The 20,202-nt window shown below is 35.9% G+C and overlaps 1 protein-coding gene across 1 annotated transcript in view; it reads left to right on the forward strand.

Annotated features, from left to right (window-relative positions):
- Positions 1-20,202, forward strand: part of ulk4 (unc-51 like kinase 4) — a 177,957-nt gene that overhangs the window by 91,723 nt on the left and 66,032 nt on the right. The window contains exons 16-17 of the mRNA XM_073847841.1: positions 1,269-1,374; positions 19,319-19,485. Of these exons, the coding sequence (XP_073703942.1) occupies positions 1,269-1,374; positions 19,319-19,485 (273 nt within the window). The remainder of the gene's footprint in view (positions 1-1,268; positions 1,375-19,318; positions 19,486-20,202) is intronic.

Below are 20,202 nucleotides of genomic sequence, written 5' to 3' on the forward strand. Positions count from 1 at the left end.
TTTTTGCTCATAAAGGTAAGAGTAATTTACCACCCGGGCCGGAACTGTAAAGGGTCTAGCTTAGTTTGTGTGTACTCACAGTATCAACAAAATGTGCTCTTAAAGAAAACAAACAGAATACGCTTGATATCTTTGGTTTAAACAGGAGCGCTTCACAATAATTAACCGAAACCCAGATAATTGCCTCACAAACACAATATCTATAGAAAGCTTTAAATTATTATTTTACTATAAAACGAAATAATTAAAATCGAAAACAAAACTCTTTCATTAGCTAATCCATAAAGATTCGTTAGGCATTAATGAGCAGATGGCAGGATCGTCAATTTCATCTTTGCAACACTGAATCAGAAAATACTAGTTTATTAATAAGTAATTCGAATATTTTCTTAATTTTTGCCTTGACACATTCATGGTAATTACTTTTGCTGGGGCTTTGAGGCCAGTTTTGCGTGCATTTGAATGCGGAACTCTTCCAGCTGGTCGCTGCTGATGGCAGGACACTAAACACCGCCATGGCAGAATGAATGTAGCAGAAAGTTAGTCAAGTTATCCCGTTCCAGCGTGCAAAGTCACATGACTTTTTTAATGCGCACTGAGGAATTTAATTTGAGAGGCTTCTTGATGGGAAATGCCGCATGTACACCACAGCAAGCCGCTGTCTTGACGGATAGTAATTTTAGTTTATTTAGTCTATATATTTGGCAGATGTAAAGCATACATGTGTATGTTTTTTGTGTCAGTCCATTTTTATTTTATTATTATTATTATTATTATTATAACAGTTCAAGGAGCAACATGTTCGTGCACTTTCTAAAGATTTTAGTTCTGTTTTTGAATAAAGGGTTGTAAATCCCTTTTTTTTAATCCGATTCATCGATTAATCGAAAAAATAATCGACAGATTAATCGATTATTAAAATAATCGTTAGTTGCAGCCCTAATAAGATTATGCTAATATAATGAAATTTAAATAATATTAAGACTTACTGGGGCCCGCCTAGAAGTTTGCTGAGGTTCCCTAGTGGGCTCCCTGTTTAAAACCACTTGTTTAAAAACATAATACACAACTCTCCTCATTATAAGCAATAGAATTAGAAGTTTTAGAAAGATTCACTAATAAATAATTCAGTCCGTGTAGAATTTAAATTATGCTTAGTCACAACAATATCCGCTTTGAATGTTTTTTTGTTTGTTTTTTTCTGATATTGATTTTAGATATTTTGAGATTTTAATATAACAGCATTTCTGTTTTTATTTTTTTTTCAGGAGCACCAGAATAACTCCGTCGGCAGCACGATGCAGAACGCCATGGCTCTGCTCTGCAATCTGATTGGACAGAAGGGCACCGACCTCCGACCGTTCTACCAGCAAGGTGCAGTGCATCTGAACGTTGCTCGCTTTGATATTCGGCCCTGCGGTTTCTAGCCTGTCTCTGAAACAGAAAACACAAACCCACACAGTCTTTTCACCCAGACACTGCCACGCACATGAAAAGGGCCTGCATTCAGAGAGCTGCCCTTGTTTTGTTTTGGAGTGTTTTCATTCCATTACCAGACCCTTATTGCTCTCATCTCGCTGTCTGACTCTTGTGTGTGACTCTGATGGAGGGGGAGGGTGTTCAGCTGCCTTTTTTAAAGGGCTTCCACCAGATACTGCTTCTTTTATTAGCGTGGAGTCTTGTGTGGTGGCCCTGTAGCCCGCATCTACTTAGTGTCCCACCCCTCTCGTCCTCACATCACCCATCGTCCGGGCTTGGGCATCTAAAAAAGCCTCCCCACGCCTCCTGTTTTCATCTACCCAGCTACTGGGCAGCCTCTCACTCATTCTCTCATCTGCACAAGTTGCTGTCTGTTGCCTCTCTGTTCATGCCCATTCAAGGCTTTTTTTCCCCCCAGCCTGCCGTGTGAATGCCCAGTCTCACACTGACGCTTTCAGCTCCCTGTGCTGAATTATTGAGTAATGGATTCCTATAGCTATACTCATGTTGACAGTTTTGGACCTGCATGTCTGTCTTCGCCGCACCATAGGGCGAGATGGACACTGAGGTGTGTGTGGGTGTACGTTTGTGTGTTTGTTTTTTACAAAAGGAGATGAGTCAGATTCACACACACTCTCCACATTCAACACGGTGTGAGGAGAGGGAACCGTGGTAAAAAGAGTGTCGGTTCACACTTACATACACACACGGTTCTAGAGAAGGTGAGAGTCATATTGACTGCATTAAGTAACACGCACTATGGGAAGAGAGCAGGTAACCGTGATAAACATGTTAGAGGATCTACATCCTTATTGGTCTTTTAACAAGATGGCTTTCAACCAGTTAGATTTTAGAGTTGGAATTAGAACTACAACTCCATGATTTGGTCCACAAATCATATTATGAGAAATATTGTGGTTTGTATTGTGAAACAATACATATTTAATGAGGTGGTCCACCCAAAAATGATAATTCTGTCATTTACTCACCCTTATGTTGTTCCAAAGGAAAGCAAAGGGAACCAAAACTGTTTAGTTACCAACATTCTTCTTGTGTTTAGCAGAAGAAAGATTGTTGCTGCTTAGAAACTTGTGGCACTTCTTGGCACAAGTGCAGAACTTGGTAGGCTTGCACCAGCCATTTGTATGGTCTGAAGGCCTGTTCACTCCAACACAAATGTTTGGCATGAAAATTCGGTCCGTTTTTCTCATGTGATTTGTCTGTTCACACCAATTGAAAAAATGGCAGATGGGCTGAACGAAAGTGCAAATTCACTGTCTGATAGTAGATGTTGCTTATGGATGAGCAGAAATAGAGTGCTGCACAAACGCAGCGGTGTGGAACTTTCCATTTCTGACATCCAATTGTCAAAGAGAAGAAAGGAAGCACTATTTACATGCTTTCAAAAGCCACTCAGAGTTTTGTATTCACTGTGGTTTTTATCAGACAACACCAAATACAGGAGTACAGAGACAGAAGAGACAATTCTAGGTTTTCCTTCTGCTGTCTATTGTGGCTTAGCGAAATTGCAAGTTTGTTAGTGGCACAAATTCATCGTTTTGTATAACGACAGCAGCTTTGGGCATGTGCCCAAAAGCATGGATCTCAATGGTTAGCTTTTTTCGCAGTGCAATGAAAAATTAGAACACCATAAAATCTTAAAAATAATAATAATAATAATAATCAAAGTAAATAAATCTGTTGCACTGACGGCATGTCCATGTTCATGCTGGTCTGAACAGACATATTAGCAGCTGTTCATTCAAATTAAAATGTTTATGACAGCAAATTTTCCAGTAATGTTCTTAGCCAGGTTTTTAACTAACATTACCTCATTCGGTTTCACTGTTTGTTCTTAAGTCAAGACTAGGCTAGTAATTAAAAAATATATATTTTGATCAAATTAGTAGCTTTTAAATGTGTTTAGTTTATCTGGGTACACCTTGCTTAAAAAGTTGAATTACATTACATAAGAAATGATGCAAAAATTATTAGTGTATTTAAATATGTAAATAATAAATAGTCAATAATAGAATATTAAGAGGCAAAATATGAGTCATTGTACAGAATTGGTTCAAAGTCACAGGAAACATCTTGGGGGGGGGGGGGGGGGATTTTTCCACAAATTTTGTATGTATGCAAATTGTATAATGTTCAAGGTACAAATTTCTAGTAATTGTGCAGTTAATTCTCATATTGTATTTTCAAAAAAAAATGTAACATTTGTCCTCTCCCCAAAATTGTCACTACTGAAACACAGTAATATATAATTCAATAAGAAAGGGTTATATTGACCTATTAAGATTTTGCTTACATCCTCCTTGTAAATATGTGTGTGTGTGTGTGTATATATATATATATATATATATATATATATACAGTCGTGGCCAAAAGTTTTGAGAATTAAAATTGGAAAAGTTGCTGCTTAAGTTTTTATAATAGCAATTTGCATATACTCCAGAATGTTATAAAGAGTGATCAGATGAATTGCATATTCCTTCTTTGCCATGAAAATTAACTTAATCCCGAAAAAAACTTTCCACTGCATTGTTAAGAAGGCGTCAGGGCGTCCAAGAAAGTCCAGCAAGCGTCAGGATCGTCTCCTAAAGAGGATTCAGCTGCGGTATCGGAGTGCCACCAGTGCAGAGCTTGCTCAGGAATGGCAGCAGGCAGGTGTGAGCGCATCTGCACGCACAGTGAGGCCAAGACTTTTGGAAGATGGCCTGGTGTCAAGAAGGACAGCAAAGAAGCCACTTCTCTCCAAAAAAAACATCAGGGACAGATTGATCTTCTGCAAAAAGTATGGCGAATGGACTGCTGAGGACTGGGGCAAAGTCATATTCTCCGATGAAGCCTCTTTCCGATTGTTTGGGGCATCTGGAAAAAGGCTTGTCCAGAGAAGAAAAGGTGAGCGCTACCATCAGTCCTGTGTCATGCCAACAGTAAAGCATCCTGAGACCATTCATGTGTGGGGTTGCTTCTCATCCAAGGGAGTGGACTCACTCACAATTTTGCCCAAAAACACAGCCATGAATAAAGAATGGTACCAAAACACCCTCCAATAGCAACTTCTTCCAACAATCCAACAACAGTTTGGTGAAGAACAATAAATTTTCCAGCACGATGGAGCACCGTGCCATAAGGCAAAAGTGATAACTAAGTGGCTCGGGGACCAAAACGTTGATATTTTGGGTCCATGGCCTGGAAACTCCCCAAATCTTAAAACGTGTGGTCAATCCTCAAGAGGCAGGTGGACAAACAAAAACCCACTAATTCTGACAAACTCCAAGAAGTGATTATGAAAGAATGGGTTGCTATCAGTCAGGATCTGGCCCAGAAGTTGATTGAGAGCATGCCCAGTCGAATTGCAGAGGTCCTGAAAAAGAAGGGCCTCTGCAAATACTGCAAATACTGACTCTTTGCATAAATGTCATGTAATTGCCGATAAAAGCCTTTGAAACGTATGAAGTGCTTGTAATTATATTTTAGTACATCACAGAAACAACTGAAACAAAGATCTAAAATCAGTTTAGCAGCAAACTTTGTGAAAACTAATATTTGTGTCATTCTCAAAACTTTTGGCCACGACTGTATACACTGTAAAAAGTTTTCACCAGATTCAACTTAAAAATCTAAGTTCAGCAGCTGCCTTAAATTTTTTAGTTAAATCAGCTTAAAAGTACAAGTCATTTTAACTTATTACAATAAAAATAAGTTGATTTAACTTGTGAGTTGAAATGACTTAAGTTGCTAAACTTAAGTTTTTAAGTTGAAACTGGTGAAAACCTTTTACAGTGTAATTGTTATTGATTTATTCAGAGGTAAATCAATACCAATTACAATTTGAACAATATTTTAATTGTGATTTTTGAGATTTGTTGTATTTTGAGTACAATTTTTCTTTGTAAAAGGCAAAAAGTTGATCATACTGATTTTAAACTTAAGGATTCATTAGTTTGAATATGCATTGAGCCAAATACTATCATAACATCTTAGTTGATAATTCAGTATATTTTATTTTTGACAAAACATCCCATGTGGCAGCAAATTTTCAGTAGTGACAGTAATGTTTTGGTAGTGACCACATCACATTGCACAATTTTAACCCGCATACTAAAACACTACTGAAACAAACAAAAAAAAAAAAAATGTACATAATTGAACAAAGATGTCCTAATGTTTTGGTCGTGACTGTTTCGGTAGTGACAATTTTAGATACTTTTGAACCTTGCTCAAAGATGCAAATTAGCACATGGTTAGCTAGCACACTTCTAAACAGTTGTACACACATAAAAACTAAATGTTATGGAAAAACTAATATAGTTAGTCAAAATAGTGTGTTTAATTATAGAAAACTGATGTTCGGTAGTGGCATTCTTTAAAGTTACACACCATACACTTCATACTTTTGAACACATTTACTTTAAAATGATGGGGCCTGTCTACTCATCATGTAGCTATAAGAGAGAGTGCCACATACATATTTATTGATCATAAATGTAGGGGTGTAGCTAAAATCAGTCTCAGCCAAAGGATTAAAACATACACTGTTTCGGTAGTGACATGAAAATGCTGACCTTTTTTTTTTTTTTTTACATAAAGTTTCATAATTTACAAAGAAAATATACTTTTTAATATATTTTTTACTTTACTTTTTTAAAAAATCAAAAAGATATTTTTTTAAAAACAACAATGGAATAAAATGAAAAAAAATCATTTCAATGTCATTTTCATAAGTTGAAATTTAGGGGGTTGGGTTTGGGACAGACACCTCCAAATTGCAAGTACCCACTAAATGATGATTTTATGGCATTCTTTAAAGCTTCCTGACTATTTTAAATATTATTGTGGGTTTCAATAGATAATAAAATGATCTTAATAAAAATCTAAGATATGAATATTTAAATGCTATTTAAATTTTTTGTTTGTGGGACAGCAGTTTGCACCAATTCTGTAAAACGGCCCATATACTCAGACAGCAAACATTACATTTTGACATTTATAGATTTTATTCAGATCAGATTCATGATTGTGGGCCAATAAGTCATTCATTTAGCCATTTATTACAACTCTAAAATGTTTTCTTTCTAAAAAAAAATGTCTGAATATTCCATTTGTATGCTGCACATATTGTCTATCAATTCTAGTGAAGTTGACCATGAGCCTACACACACACACACACACACACACACACATATTCACACGTATCCCAAGCCATTTAGATAAGTAGAGGCCTGTAATGGCTTGTTTTCTGGTAGATCTGTGCACAGCACACTTCCCCATATCACAACAACCCCTCATGGACCTCTTCTTCTGTCTAAGCGGACCAGTCTGCTGCAGGCTGGGATCAGACACAACAAACCCTGCCCTCCACACCTTTTTTTTTTTTTTCTTTTTTTTTTTTTTTTACAGCACAGGGTCATCTACAAGCCATCTCATACAGCCAGCATCGTTATCAGCTCTCCTCCTCTTGGAAAGCTCTGACCCAGCACTAAATATAACCTCTACAATTAGCGCTATCTTGCTAATGCCAGCCACCTCGGCCCTGTTCTGCTCTAGAAGAGGGGAAATGCTGTAATTGGTTCTTTTAGGTGTGAGCAAGAGAGCATGGGCACAGGACGCAGACACAAGAAGTGAAGGAGGGAATAAGAGAGAGTCAAAGAAAAAAACGAGAAAATGTGAGTTGCGGCGGGGTTGAGGGTTGATTGAGACTAGGAAAGAGTGGGAAAAGCGAGATGAGTTTTATAATTGGTGAGATTTGTTGAGGTGAAAGATAACAGGCGGAGAAGGAATAAGCAAGAAGAAGAAAACCAGACAGAGAGGCTGTGGGAAAACAACTGAGTTTAGTGTTTGAAACTAGTCAGACTTTGAAAGTTAGTCTGAATTTCAAGTAGCTAAACTAGTCTAGCTTTTTGAAAAAGTAGTTAGTTAAGCTAAAGTAGCAGACTACACTGATATTTAAAGAGATTAATTTCTTCGGCTGAACATAAAAAGAAGATATTTTGAAGAATGTTAGTAACCAAACAGCTTTGGTTCTCATTGACGCCCATTGTATTTTTTTGTCCATACAATGTAAGTGAATGGGAACCGAAACTGTTTAGTTTGCAATATGCTTCAAAATATCTTCTTTGGTGCTCCACAGATGAAAGAAAGTCATACAGGTTTGGAACGACATGAGGGTGAGTAAATGATGACAGAGATTTTATATATGTATGGCTTCTGATCTAGCCAGTTTTATTTCACTCTCTGAGCTGAAAGCATCAAAGGTTTCCACAAATGCATGCTGCAATTTACCGTTGCACGCAACAAAATTATACATGTTTTTGTAAGCTCACAGTGCATGAAACAAATAAGTACATATCCTATCACCGCTATAATTTAATGAACAAATAAATGCACCTCTGTTTGCTTTTGTTTGTTTGCATTCACTGTTAAAATATAAAGGATCCAACGGTGGCTTTTTTATAGTTGTAACATAGAAGAACCATTTTTGATTCTTGAAAGAACATTTCAGTGATCAGTTCCTAAAATAACAATTTTTTTCTTAGTCTGAAGAACATTTGAATAATCTGAAGAACCCTTTTCCACTATAAAGAACCTTGTGTGCACTAGAACAGGTCCATGGATGTTAAAGGTCCTTCATGGAAACATCGATGGAGTTAAAGAACCTTTGTTTTTAAGAGTGTAACATTAGCCAGGGTTTCCATTACAGATTTGCGCTATTTTATAAAAGTGACCTTGGACCACAAAACCAGTCTTAAGTAGCACAAGTATATTTGTAGCAATAGCCAAAAATACATTGTATGATTCAAAATGATTGATTTTTCTTTTATGCCAAAAGTCATTAGGATATTAAGTACAGATCATGTTCCATGAAGATATTTTGCAAATTTCCTACCTTGAATATATCAACACCTTATTTCTGATTAGTAATATGCATTGCTAAGAACTTAATTTGGAAAACTTTAAAGGTGATTTTCTCAATATATTTATTTATTTATTTATTTATATTATTTTTTTTTGCACCCAGAGTCCTGATTTTCAAATAGTTGTATCTCGGCCGATTCTGTCCTAACAAACCATACATCAATGGAAAGCTTATTTATCCAGCTTTCAGATTATGTAATAATCTTTACTTAAAAGATTTACCCTTATGACTTGTTTTGTGGTCCAGGGTCACAAATGTCGATAAAAAACCTATTGTGAATTGATGGCATTTCCATTAACTGATGTTATGCGACTAAAATGTCTATTTTTTATTTTTCCTCTTGCGATAAGTAATGGTGAGGACTCTGGGTAGGTTTACGTAGATCACAGGCGTCGTACTAGCTATTATTTTTAATTAAGGAGATGTATGCATGTATCTTTAGTGAAACAGAATGGAGAGCCACTTCTGAAATGTGGTATAAACACCAGCATTGACTAGAGTGGCCATGATCAGCTCCATCTGCCGTGTCGAATCCATAATGCAGTGTAAATAAGGGGTTATCGAAGCACTAATGGCAAGGAAAGCACCTTATACTTGTGAGCGGCCACGTGCAGTATGAAAATTTTTTTGAGGGTTATAGTACATTACAGAATGCTCATGTGACTTACGTACCCCAGGTGACCTGTAAATGTGAAGATTGCTCTATCGATTGCAGTTTTGCAAATGTTGCTGTTTTTTTTTTCTTCTCCTTTTTCAAATTGCTTGAAAAACCACATAACTTTTTTCTTTTTCTTTTTTTTTTGTTGCGATATATGCAATATAAGCTCATTGGAAATACGTGCCTCTATATACATTTCTGCAAAACTGTAAAAATGTACCTATATGTACTAATCACTGCAGTTTCCCATTGAAATGAACACTAGAGGCAGTAAAACTCAGAAAACTTTTATTAACGTTTATTTATTGCACTTGAGTGATGAAGAGCTCTGGTATGAACCCTGTGAAACTACGATTCAACAAAACCGCTCAAATCCGCAAAGGCAAGATAAAATAGCATGGCTGCATCAACAAATGCATTTTTATATCACTTTTGTGTGTGTTCACACTATTGGGTAGGTTTAGAGTTGGGTTTGGTGTAGGGGATATTTCCAACTCGATAGAGCATTTACCTTTAGAGACACTCTGCGGATAACTGAATTCTGAACAGCCGCAAACTAATGTGTTTATGATTACAATAATACATTCAAATAATATGATAAAAGATACGAGCTTGCGTATCAGACCGTTTTTGTTCAGCTGAAATAACTGAATGTGTAACATGAATGTGGATGACCTCTGACTCGTACATTTGTACATTCAAGGTAAAAATGCCCACACTCACTCTTATGTTAAAACTAACGTGGATAGCAGTTTAATTGGTTACACCAGGGAGCTCTAAGGCTGTTTGCATTCACACTTTGAATAGTTCGTGTTTCTGTTGGAGACTGCGTCTATGGAAGACAATTTATGCCTTACATAAACTCTTACAAAGCAAACATAAACACTTGTAATCCATGAATGCATCTCTCAACTACTTCATGTGATTTCACAGCTTGAAATGTCATGCAGCTGCGGCTGTAAATAATTATGTGAAGTGCTTTCTCAATTGATATGGACATGCAGTCTCATGAGAGACAAATGTGTTATTGTGCTGTAGTGTATGCTTTAACGTTTATGCGATGACTGTTAAACCTGAAAAATCAAAAATGCTGCAAAAAGCTGAAAATTTTCAAATTTTGTCCTTTTAAAATTAACAGCTAACATGTTCTTCAGTAAAATGTAATGTAGTGTTTCAGGTAACACTTGAACTAAGAGTTTTAGTAGTTATGTTTAGGTATTGGGTTGGGTTAAGAGATCTAGAATGTGGTCATGCAGAATAAGGCATTGATATGTGCTTTATAAGGTAATAAACAGCCAATATGCTAGTAATATGCATGCTAATGAGCAACTAGTTCATAGCGAATAGTATTTTTGTATCTAAAGTGTTTCCAAAATACTTATCTTAATTGTTTCTAGATTTAATAATATAGTATTAAAATCAATTTGATTAACTTGCATTCATATACAAATGAATTACTTATTGTTAGTTACGTTAACGAATGCATTGAATAATACGTTACGTTAACTAATGGGACCTTATTGTGAAGCATTACCGAGTTTCATGTGTTACCAATGCTGCCTTAAATTTTACCTTGACTTTTGTGTCACCTGTCTGCTTTCCGATGGCCGTACAAGGGTCTTTCCTCGTAAAATGTGAACTGCTGACTTGTTTGTTTTCGCTTTGCTCGTGGAGGCGGAAAAACATCCATATCCTAAAGTCGAATTTGCATGACTCATTTTACTGGAAGTAATAGCAATAAATTCAGTACCAAAAGAAAGTAAGTTACATAAATTTAACTATACAGCTGTAAGCATAAATATTCAGTGTCTGGCAAGAAGCTCTCTGTGTTTGAGACAGCACTGAAATACCGCTCACAGCTCTTTTAGGACCTGCGTATGCATTTCAGTTCAATATATTTACATACAAATTTCAGAAGTAATTTTTGCACCGTGTGCATTTATGATAATTCACCTAAATTGTGAGCGTTCCAGGCAGCAGTTCCAGTTTCATCTGTATTTCCCCTGTATTAAAGGTGACAGCCTTGGCGGTGTTTTCTTTGTTCGGCAGTGGATTTGTATTGTTGATGGCATTGCCGTTGTATTCATCTCGCATAATTTGTCAAGCAGCGAATTACATGCGTGGGTCCTTCACCTCAGATAACTGCAGTACTAATCTCAGATAAACAGCGTGATAGCCTTAGGTCTTACTCAACTCCTCCTGATTATTACTGCTGGGACTGGAAGACTCAACACACACACACACACACACACACATACTAGCTTTCTCATGCCTTTCCCAATACACTGGAACTGGAAATTGTCTGTGTTCCAAGTGGGCACTTCACCTTTTAGTGTTTGTGTTGAGTTTGTAGTCCCCAGGGGGCAACACTGCAGTGAATTGATAGTATCCTCTATATTTAGTATGGAGTGGTGTGCTTTCCACAGTATACAGTCATAGTTCCTTCTCTGTGTCTTTGGATGCATTGATCATCTTGTAGAAGGTGTGTTCAGCAGGCATGTGATTATATCAAATAGTCATAGATAATTGCAAAAGCTTTTTAGTATTCAATTAGGTTGTAGAACTTAAGTGTTGTCCACTTAATAACAGGGTTTTTTTTCATATAGCAAAAAAAAAAAAAAAAAACATTTAAATGCAAAGTGTATAAACAAATGTTTCAAACTGACACTGAAAGTACAAAAAAAACCACAACTATAAAGAACAATAATAACGAATCAAGGGCCAAATCCTAGAATTTCCTAGGTACAATTCTTGAAAAAATTATCTAATATGTTCTTAAGAACATATTTTTTTCTTACCATAATAATCATAAGCGCACACTATTTTTGATGCAACTAGCTTGACAGGCTTCCCATTTTAAATGCCCCTTTTTTTCTTTTTTCTTTTTTTTTTGCAGTCTGTATAGAGTGAACATGTGCACGCAGCTACAGTAAACACATCTTTTAAGGAGCACAAAGATTAAGTCTTGTTTAAAGACTAAAATTAAAAACAAGCTCCCTATCTGACTAATGTTTGTAGAGTTGTTGAATTTAGAATTCAGCAAGTCGTGTCATAACATCACATCCATGCCATTGCTGAGCAACAACAACACGGAAACAAATCTAGAAAACGCTGTTCAGTCTATGAATGTCAGGAAACTACATCATTGCACAGGCTTCCGAACAACATTAATAGAAGAGAACAGTGGCACGTCTTTACACCGTATTCCAAATTATTATGCAAATTGGATGTAAGTGTCATAAACATAAAAAAAATTGTTTTTCAATTAAACTCATGGATGGTATTGTGTCTCATGGCTCTTTGGATCACTGAAATGAATCTCAGACACCTGTGATAAATAGTTTGCCAAATGAGCTCAATTAAAGGAAAATTACTTAAGAAGGATGTTCCACATTATTAAGCAGGCCACAGGTTTCAAGCATTATGGGAAAGAAAAAAGATCTCTCTGCTGCCGAAAAGCGTCAAATCGTACAATGCCTTGGACAAGGTATGAAAACATTAGATATTTCACAAAAACTTAAGTGTGATCATTGTACTGTGCAGATTTGTGGCTGATTCAGAGCACAGACTGGTTTGTTCAGGAAAAGGCAGAATGAGGAAGGTTTCTGCCAGACAAATTCATCCGATTAAGAGAGCAGCTGCTAAAATGCCATTACAAAGTAGAGGTCGACCGATGTATCGGTTTTGCCGATTAATCGGCACCGATAGTTGATTGGCCGAACTATCGGTTATCGGCAAAAATCCTTGCCGATGGTTTTTCCGGGTTGCATTCTTTGCTGAAGCGGCTCACGCTCTGCTGTCATAGAGTATGAGAGGTTAAGCCCCAGACCAATGTTTAATGCCAGGATTGTTACCATATATTTGTATTGATTTATATCCAGCTGTTCATATTTTTAGCCAGCAAAGTTGCAGATTTAAAGACATGAGAAAGCAAACTGTGTTCATTCAGCCGACAAAATCAGTCACAGCGCGCCTTAGTTTTACATTACACATCTGTCCTACATCGTTCATAAAGACTTGACCCTGGGCTGGAAAATTAAGTATTGTGCATTTAAGCAAACTATTTGTATTTCTGTAGCTCTAATTAAGTCTGTATGCTTAATATAGAGCTATAATTTATGTTTTAGCCTTTTCTTCAGGCCGTTGAAGCATGGTGAGTTTGCATCTTGTTACGCACTTTATTTCACAATGCCATTTTCCTGTTCCTATTTGATTTTAATAACTGATCAACAAAAATATCTATTAAAAATTAAGATAAAAATAATACAAAACGAAATTCGTTAAAGAAGGGATTTTCCACAAATAAAAACGTACGAAGTGGTCAAAAATTGTGTCTGACCCTCTCCAATTCTCTTGGCGTATTGCCGTCCAATTCATACCACGTCCTTTATGACATTTACAAATTACACAAACTTCTTTCGTAATTAACATATTAAACTGAAACAAAACAAAAACAAATCATATTTAAACATAAATGTAAAACAGAAAAGAAATTGTTTCTGAAATGGCTGCAATATAGATCGCACTTTCTCTTTCCGTTTCATGTTTAAACTAACCTTTGCCGCTTTTTGATCATTCTTGAAGTAAACATTTGCCCGTTTGGTGATTAAATAAACTGTTTTAGATTTATGCTTGAACTATACAACGCGTCCTGTGTGTGTGTGTGATACCTGCAAGTTGTCCGCGCAACACAGCGCTGCACTTTTGTTCGGTTTCATTAAGGGTGGGTGAAAAATAGATTCTCAGACGCACCTCAATCCTCTCTTCAATGAGCGTGTGTTTTTCCCGCATATGGCACGCGTGCGCGCCAGAAACGCGGCTGGCTTCATTGCACAGAATTTCCACAGTGAGCTAATAAGTGTGTATTGTTTGACCGTGTGAGCTATCAATCGCAGTTTTTGACTTTACATGTGCCTTCATTTCTGCCGTTTGTAATGCAGTAGATGCACTGACAGACTTTCAATTGCTCTTTGTGTTTGTTCGTCCTAAAAAGCTTGATTGCAGATGCGGTTAAATGCACTTGGATTTTCAAATACTTTTATACGAAACTGATGTACACACAGTCAGTTATGTTTTCAGAGCAGGACAAAATATCTGATACATCGAAATAGATCTGCATTCGTTTGAATGCAGCCTGTTAAAGCAGCCACTGTCTGATCTCATCAGTAATAATCAAACGAAAAAGAAAAAAACAATAACTATTTCTGTAAACTTGCCGACACTTAAAGAACACTAATTTTAAATAAGTAATTGTTTTAAAAAGTAGCCTGCTTATATAATAAAAAAATGTTAAAATTTAAAGATTCCCACCCCTTTACAATGAGCCCATTTGTAACATCAACTAAGATTGATGAAAGCTGTAGAATAGAAGTGTTGTTCCTTGTTGAAGTGTTAATTTCAACATTTACTGATATATTGTTAAATTTCGAAGTTCATTTTGTTAACATTAATGAACTATGAAATAACTTTAATGATCAATTTATAATTAATATTAATATTTTTATTCATTTACAAAGTATGGTTTAGTATTTATTTTTTTAAATCGTAGAGCACTATTTTAGTTGCCCTTCAATATCCATTTTCAAAAACTATCGGTTAATTAATCGGTATCGGCCAGTGTGGTCCAACCTAGCTATCGGTATCGGTAAAAACCAATATCGGTCGACCTCTATTACAAAGTAGAAAAAAGGTATTTGAAGCTGCTGGTGTCTCTGGAGTCCCGCGAACATCAAGGTGTAGGATCCTTCAGAGGCTTGCAGTTGAGCATAAACCTACTATTCGGCCACTCCTAACTAATGCTCACAAGCAGAAATGGTTGCAGTGGGCCCAGACATACATGAAGACTAATTTTCAAACAGCCTTGTTTACTGATGAGTGTCGTGCATCTTTGGATGGTCCAGATGGATGGAGTAGTGGATGGAACATGTCCCAACAAGGCTGCGACGTTAACAAGGAGGTGGCGTTTTGGGCCGGAATCATAGGGAGAGAGCTGGTAGGTTCCTTTAGGGTCCCTGAAGGTGTGAAAATGACCTCGGCAAAGTATGAAAATGAGAAACTCATTGTGTGGCCACCATCCTCCCCTGACCTCAACCAGATTGAGAACCTTTGGAGCATCCTCAAGCAAAAGATCTATTAGGTTGGGAAGCAGTTCACATCAAAACAGCAGCTCTGGGAGGCTATTCTGACATCCTGCAAACATATTCAATCAGAAACTCTCCAAAAACTCACAAGTTCAATGGATGCAAGAATTGTGATAGTGATATCAAAGAAGGGGTCCTATGTTAAGATGTAACTTGCCCTGTTAGGATGTTTTTGATTGAAATAGCTTTTGATTTCAGTAAATATGACCACCTAATGCTGCAAATTCAGAAAATGCCAATTTTCAGTTCTTTACAACCTATAAAATATTTTAACTCTGTTGTGCATAATAATTTGGAACAGTGCATTTTCAGTTTTTTATTTTTGAAATAAATACTGTTATCATTAGGAGGTTTGTTCAATAAAATTCAAATTATACCCTATGGTTGATGACTTAAAAAATTATACTGACTGTCATTTGCATTGACTAATTATAAAAATCGGAGAAAGATATCATTTGCATAATAATTTGGAACACGGTGTAGACTTTAGCCTCTATCACACAGCGATTTCATGAAAAAACATGGATAATATGTCCCATGATTTGTTCCGGAATTGTTTGATTTGGTTCATTCACACAGTGATTTTCCAGAATCTTCGCGTGATTTACACACAACCCGTAAAGACATGTGAGGTTTAGATGTGAGGTGTAATGCGACGCGTACGTTTCACTAAACTTAAACTAAACTGGCGAACAATCTGCGCTTCAGCACTGATAGTGAGGAGCTCCATGATCGCTGCTTCATTCCACTTTGCACATATTTTTTCGTCGTGAAGAGTCGCACGATAACATGCATCATCACTACAACACCACCTTTATGGCATTTGGTTCTGGCTTTTGTTCACACAGCGCTTGTTCCCGAAATTTTCCGGAATCACCAAGCCACAGCAGGCTACAGCATACATGATCCCCAGTTACCTGTGGTTGGCCTGGTCGTGCGTCACTCAGAAAACAACAGGCCAATCAGAAGATAAGCTTGTGAATATTAATTAGACGGGCCAAAATCAACCTGTTCTTGACAGAGCTCCTAAGAAAGGAGCTGTAAAAATATATTGAGATGGATTTTGTCACATATACCGCAAATATATATTCTTAAGGACATCAACAACTAAAATAAACGTGTACAGAAATGTGTACAATCTGTGACCTTTAAGTAAAGAATAATTGATGACGGGCTGTTGAATTCTGATTCTTGAAAATAATGCACACCCTAGGTGGTGATGCCGTTGCACTTTAGGTGTGCATTATTTTCGTAGAATTCAATTATTCTGCTTATACTAAGGTTACGAAATCTCAAGACATCGATCAGATGGTATATTTCCAACACATTCGGTTATTGTCCTTAAAATGCTATTGAGAGTATGATTCATTTATTACACAGCTCATTCAATGCCTTCGTTGCTAATTCCAAAACGTCATTTTAGACCTAGTAACGACACTTGAGCTGTTGATAGCAAGCTAATGCAGTTGATAATGAAGTTTAGACAGACCGACAGAGAGGGAGAGAGAGATTAAGCTTGTGAATTACCTCAATCAAGTCTGTACGTCTCTCAAAAGTGATTGGCAGCATCATCTCTACTAATAGGGAAACTTTAAGTTAATTTTCATCAAGACCACACTGTTGTTACCTCGCTTGTGAGAAATATCATGTAGTTTTAAGTTGTTATTCGTCAGAACAGCACTAACAACATTAGCGTGTATGCTAACGTGTGTGCAAACTGTATGTGTGTGCATCTGTAAGGGAGAAAGAGTGTGAGAAATAGAGTATGTGCTTTCCAAACATAATATTGTGGCAAAAACAGAGAAATAATCAGTCGTTGTTTACTGTATTTATTTGTTTGGCCAGTGTCATTGTGGGTTTTGGTTAATTTGCTGTTTTGACCTTTGAAATAACTGCAATCATGTGGCAAAGTGATACAGACATGTAATGCGGTCAAGTGCTGCCTGGAACTACGTTCGCCATGCCTTTCCCTGAAAATAATGCACACCGTTAGAATGTTCGTCAGCCAATCCGATTCAAGCATGCAACGGCCCAGTAGTATAATTTAAAATAACTCAATAAATCCATTACATTATTCTTACCTTTGGGGATTTAACTCTGAGGCTATTCAAACTTTACAATGATTTTTAAGATGTTTTTTTTTTTTAGAATTTTAATTATCCTAAAGCTTTTTCTTAAGAAGAAAAGTTCTTTCTTTTATCTTAAGAGAAAATATAAAAACATTGAGCACATTAAAATTAAGAAGAATTTTGTTTATAAGAATTTTTCGTCAATCCGGTCCCAGAACGTTGTTTTAGTCCAGATTACAATGTTTAAGTGTAAACAAATATTTGAAAATAATTATTAAATATATTTAAGTTTAGATTTTTTAAGTACAGAAAAAAACAGTAACATTTTGAAATATTTGTATTATTTAAAATAAGTTTTCTCTTTGAATATATTTTAAAATGTAATCACAATCAAATGTGATTTCAAAGATGATTTTTTTTAGCTTTATTACTTCGGTCACATGTCCTTCAGAAATCATTCTAATATTTAGATTTGCTGCTAAAATACATATTTTATTATTATTATTATTATTATTATTATTATTATTATTATTATTATTATTATTATTATTGCTGTTCAAAAGATTTTTTGTTTCAGGATTCTTTGATGAATAGAAAGTTCAGAAGAATAGCATTTATTTGAAATAGAAATATTTCATAACATTATAAATATCTTTATCATCCCTTTTGATTAATTTAAATTCCCTGCTAAATAAAAGTATTAATTTATTTCCCAAATAAATAAATAAATAATTCTGACTCCAAGCTTTTGAATGGTATAGTGTATAATGTTACAAAAGCGTATTTCAGATCTATGGTTGTCTTTGGATCTTTCTATTCGTAAAAGGATCCTGAAAAATTTTTTACTTAACTGTTTTAAATATTGATAATAATAATGACTGATAGAGTACGAACTAAGAAAAATGTCTGATTTACTATGCACTGGAGAAATTTTGCCCAATCAAATGATTTCTAGAGAAAGAATGTTAACTCGCCCTAAATTCTAAATACCACATGCACCAACATAAAACTACACATTATTACCATTAATGGTTTTACCAGTAACTAGTATTATGACAAAAATATTACAGATTCGTATTAAATCTAATAGGGCAGTCAGACTTTTTATTATCGTATCTGTGGCTGTGAAGTGTGGCTTTGCTGTGTGATGTATTAGTAGTGAACTGTATTAGTAGTGGTTTAAAAAGGCACAAACTCTTTCAACCTGACTTCCTGTTTTTAATAGGAAATGCATCAAGACATTAAGAGAAACTGTGCTGAAGTCACTTCATGACAACTTTCAGTCACATCTTCATCCTTCATTCCTCTAAGACTGCCATTCAGCTCACTTTGAATACATATTTTATCTTAATAACAGGAAATGCAGAACTTAGCTCCACCTGTAGCACTGGCAGTTCTAGCAGTATTAAAACTGTGTGCGGCCACCTTGCAGTCAATATCTATGTGCTTCTAGTGATCTAGGTGACAGATCATGCCGTGCAAGCACTTAGCAAAGAATGGCGATATTAATGCATTAAATCTTAATATTTCAACAATACTGAGAAAGAAGGCCAAGACAAGGTGAAGGCAAGGGTTCTGTCTGCTTTTGTGAAGAAGTATCTATTTCATGTGTCATCACTTGAAGGAAAAAACTGACATGTTTTGTTTCTCAAATTGTAAAAGAATGTTCAGAATTTACTATAAAGGAACAAGTATTTATTTGTGCTTTGCCAAATGTATTTGTATTGTACAGTGCATGTAATGTAGAAACCCAAGGTCTGCCATTTCATGGTGCTTTCCTGAATTAATTAAAAGAAATATTACCCAGTATAGTACAGTGGAGTTAAGTAAAACAGACACCTTTAGTATATCTCTCTACTCCTGGTCTTGGTAATCTTGATACTTTATGCTTAATTAGTGTATTAGTGTATGTAACTATAACCACTGCAGACAGGCAGTTGCTTACTTAGTTTGATGTTTGATGTGTTTGTATCCATCAGATGGACAGTCAGAGCAGATGGATGTATTGAAGAATGATTTTGTTTGTGTTTATCTTTCTTCTCAGGTGTAATTGAGGTGGTGTGTAATGTCTTTGTGGAAGTCTCTGGTGTATATCTGGAAAAAGAAATGCACTCAGGGCTAAAGAGCTGCTCTTCTCTGCTCCTCTGTTTGCTGGACATCATCCACTGCCTGCTCAAAAACCTTTCGTCTGTAGTCCGGCTGGCCCTGCAGGTAACATTCTCTCTATTTCTTTTTGATTTACTGGCAAATGTACGAGTAACTGTACATTTATATAGTCAAAGCATTTGCTGATTTGTTGCATGCAAAGAAAATAGTGCAAAGACAAACTGTGTGCAAAGAAATTGATGCAAGTTAAATAAAAATATAAAAAGACAAAATATATTTTGAGTTTATAAATTATATATGTCTTATTTTGCTCTGATTATAGTATGGACAAAACTGTCTTTCTTTCTGTCTTAATTGATGTAGCATAAACTATGTATTTGCTATGTATATGCACAATGTACTCTGTTTTCCTGTCCAGTAGAGTAAAAAAGTGCATAGTATGCAGTAAAAATACTGTTGGGGTACTCTGGCCCTTGAGATCCACTTTCCTGCAGAGTTTCAAAAACTAGCACTTTGCAACCCATTTTTAAAAGTTTGCATTTTCATGCCCCCAAAATGCTGCTGTTGTTTAAATAAATGGCCAAAACACATAAAAAGTTTGTTAAAAAAAAAAAGTCAACAATTTTTAGTTGAAAACAGTTTTGAGTAAAAGCCCCCTTAGAACATTGGTTTGTCTTCAACATTAGCTAGCTGCATTGACCCTGCCCTTGATAAAACACAGTGGACCAAAGTACTTTTTTCGGATGAAAGCAAATTTTGCATGTCATTCGGAAATCAAGGTGCCAGAGTCTGGAGGAAGACTGGGGGAGAGGGAAATGCCAA

The sequence above is a fragment of the Garra rufa genome, chromosome 9 (assembly GCF_049309525.1).
Source record: "Garra rufa chromosome 9, GarRuf1.0, whole genome shotgun sequence".
Classification (NCBI taxonomy): domain Eukaryota; kingdom Metazoa; phylum Chordata; class Actinopteri; order Cypriniformes; family Cyprinidae; genus Garra; species Garra rufa.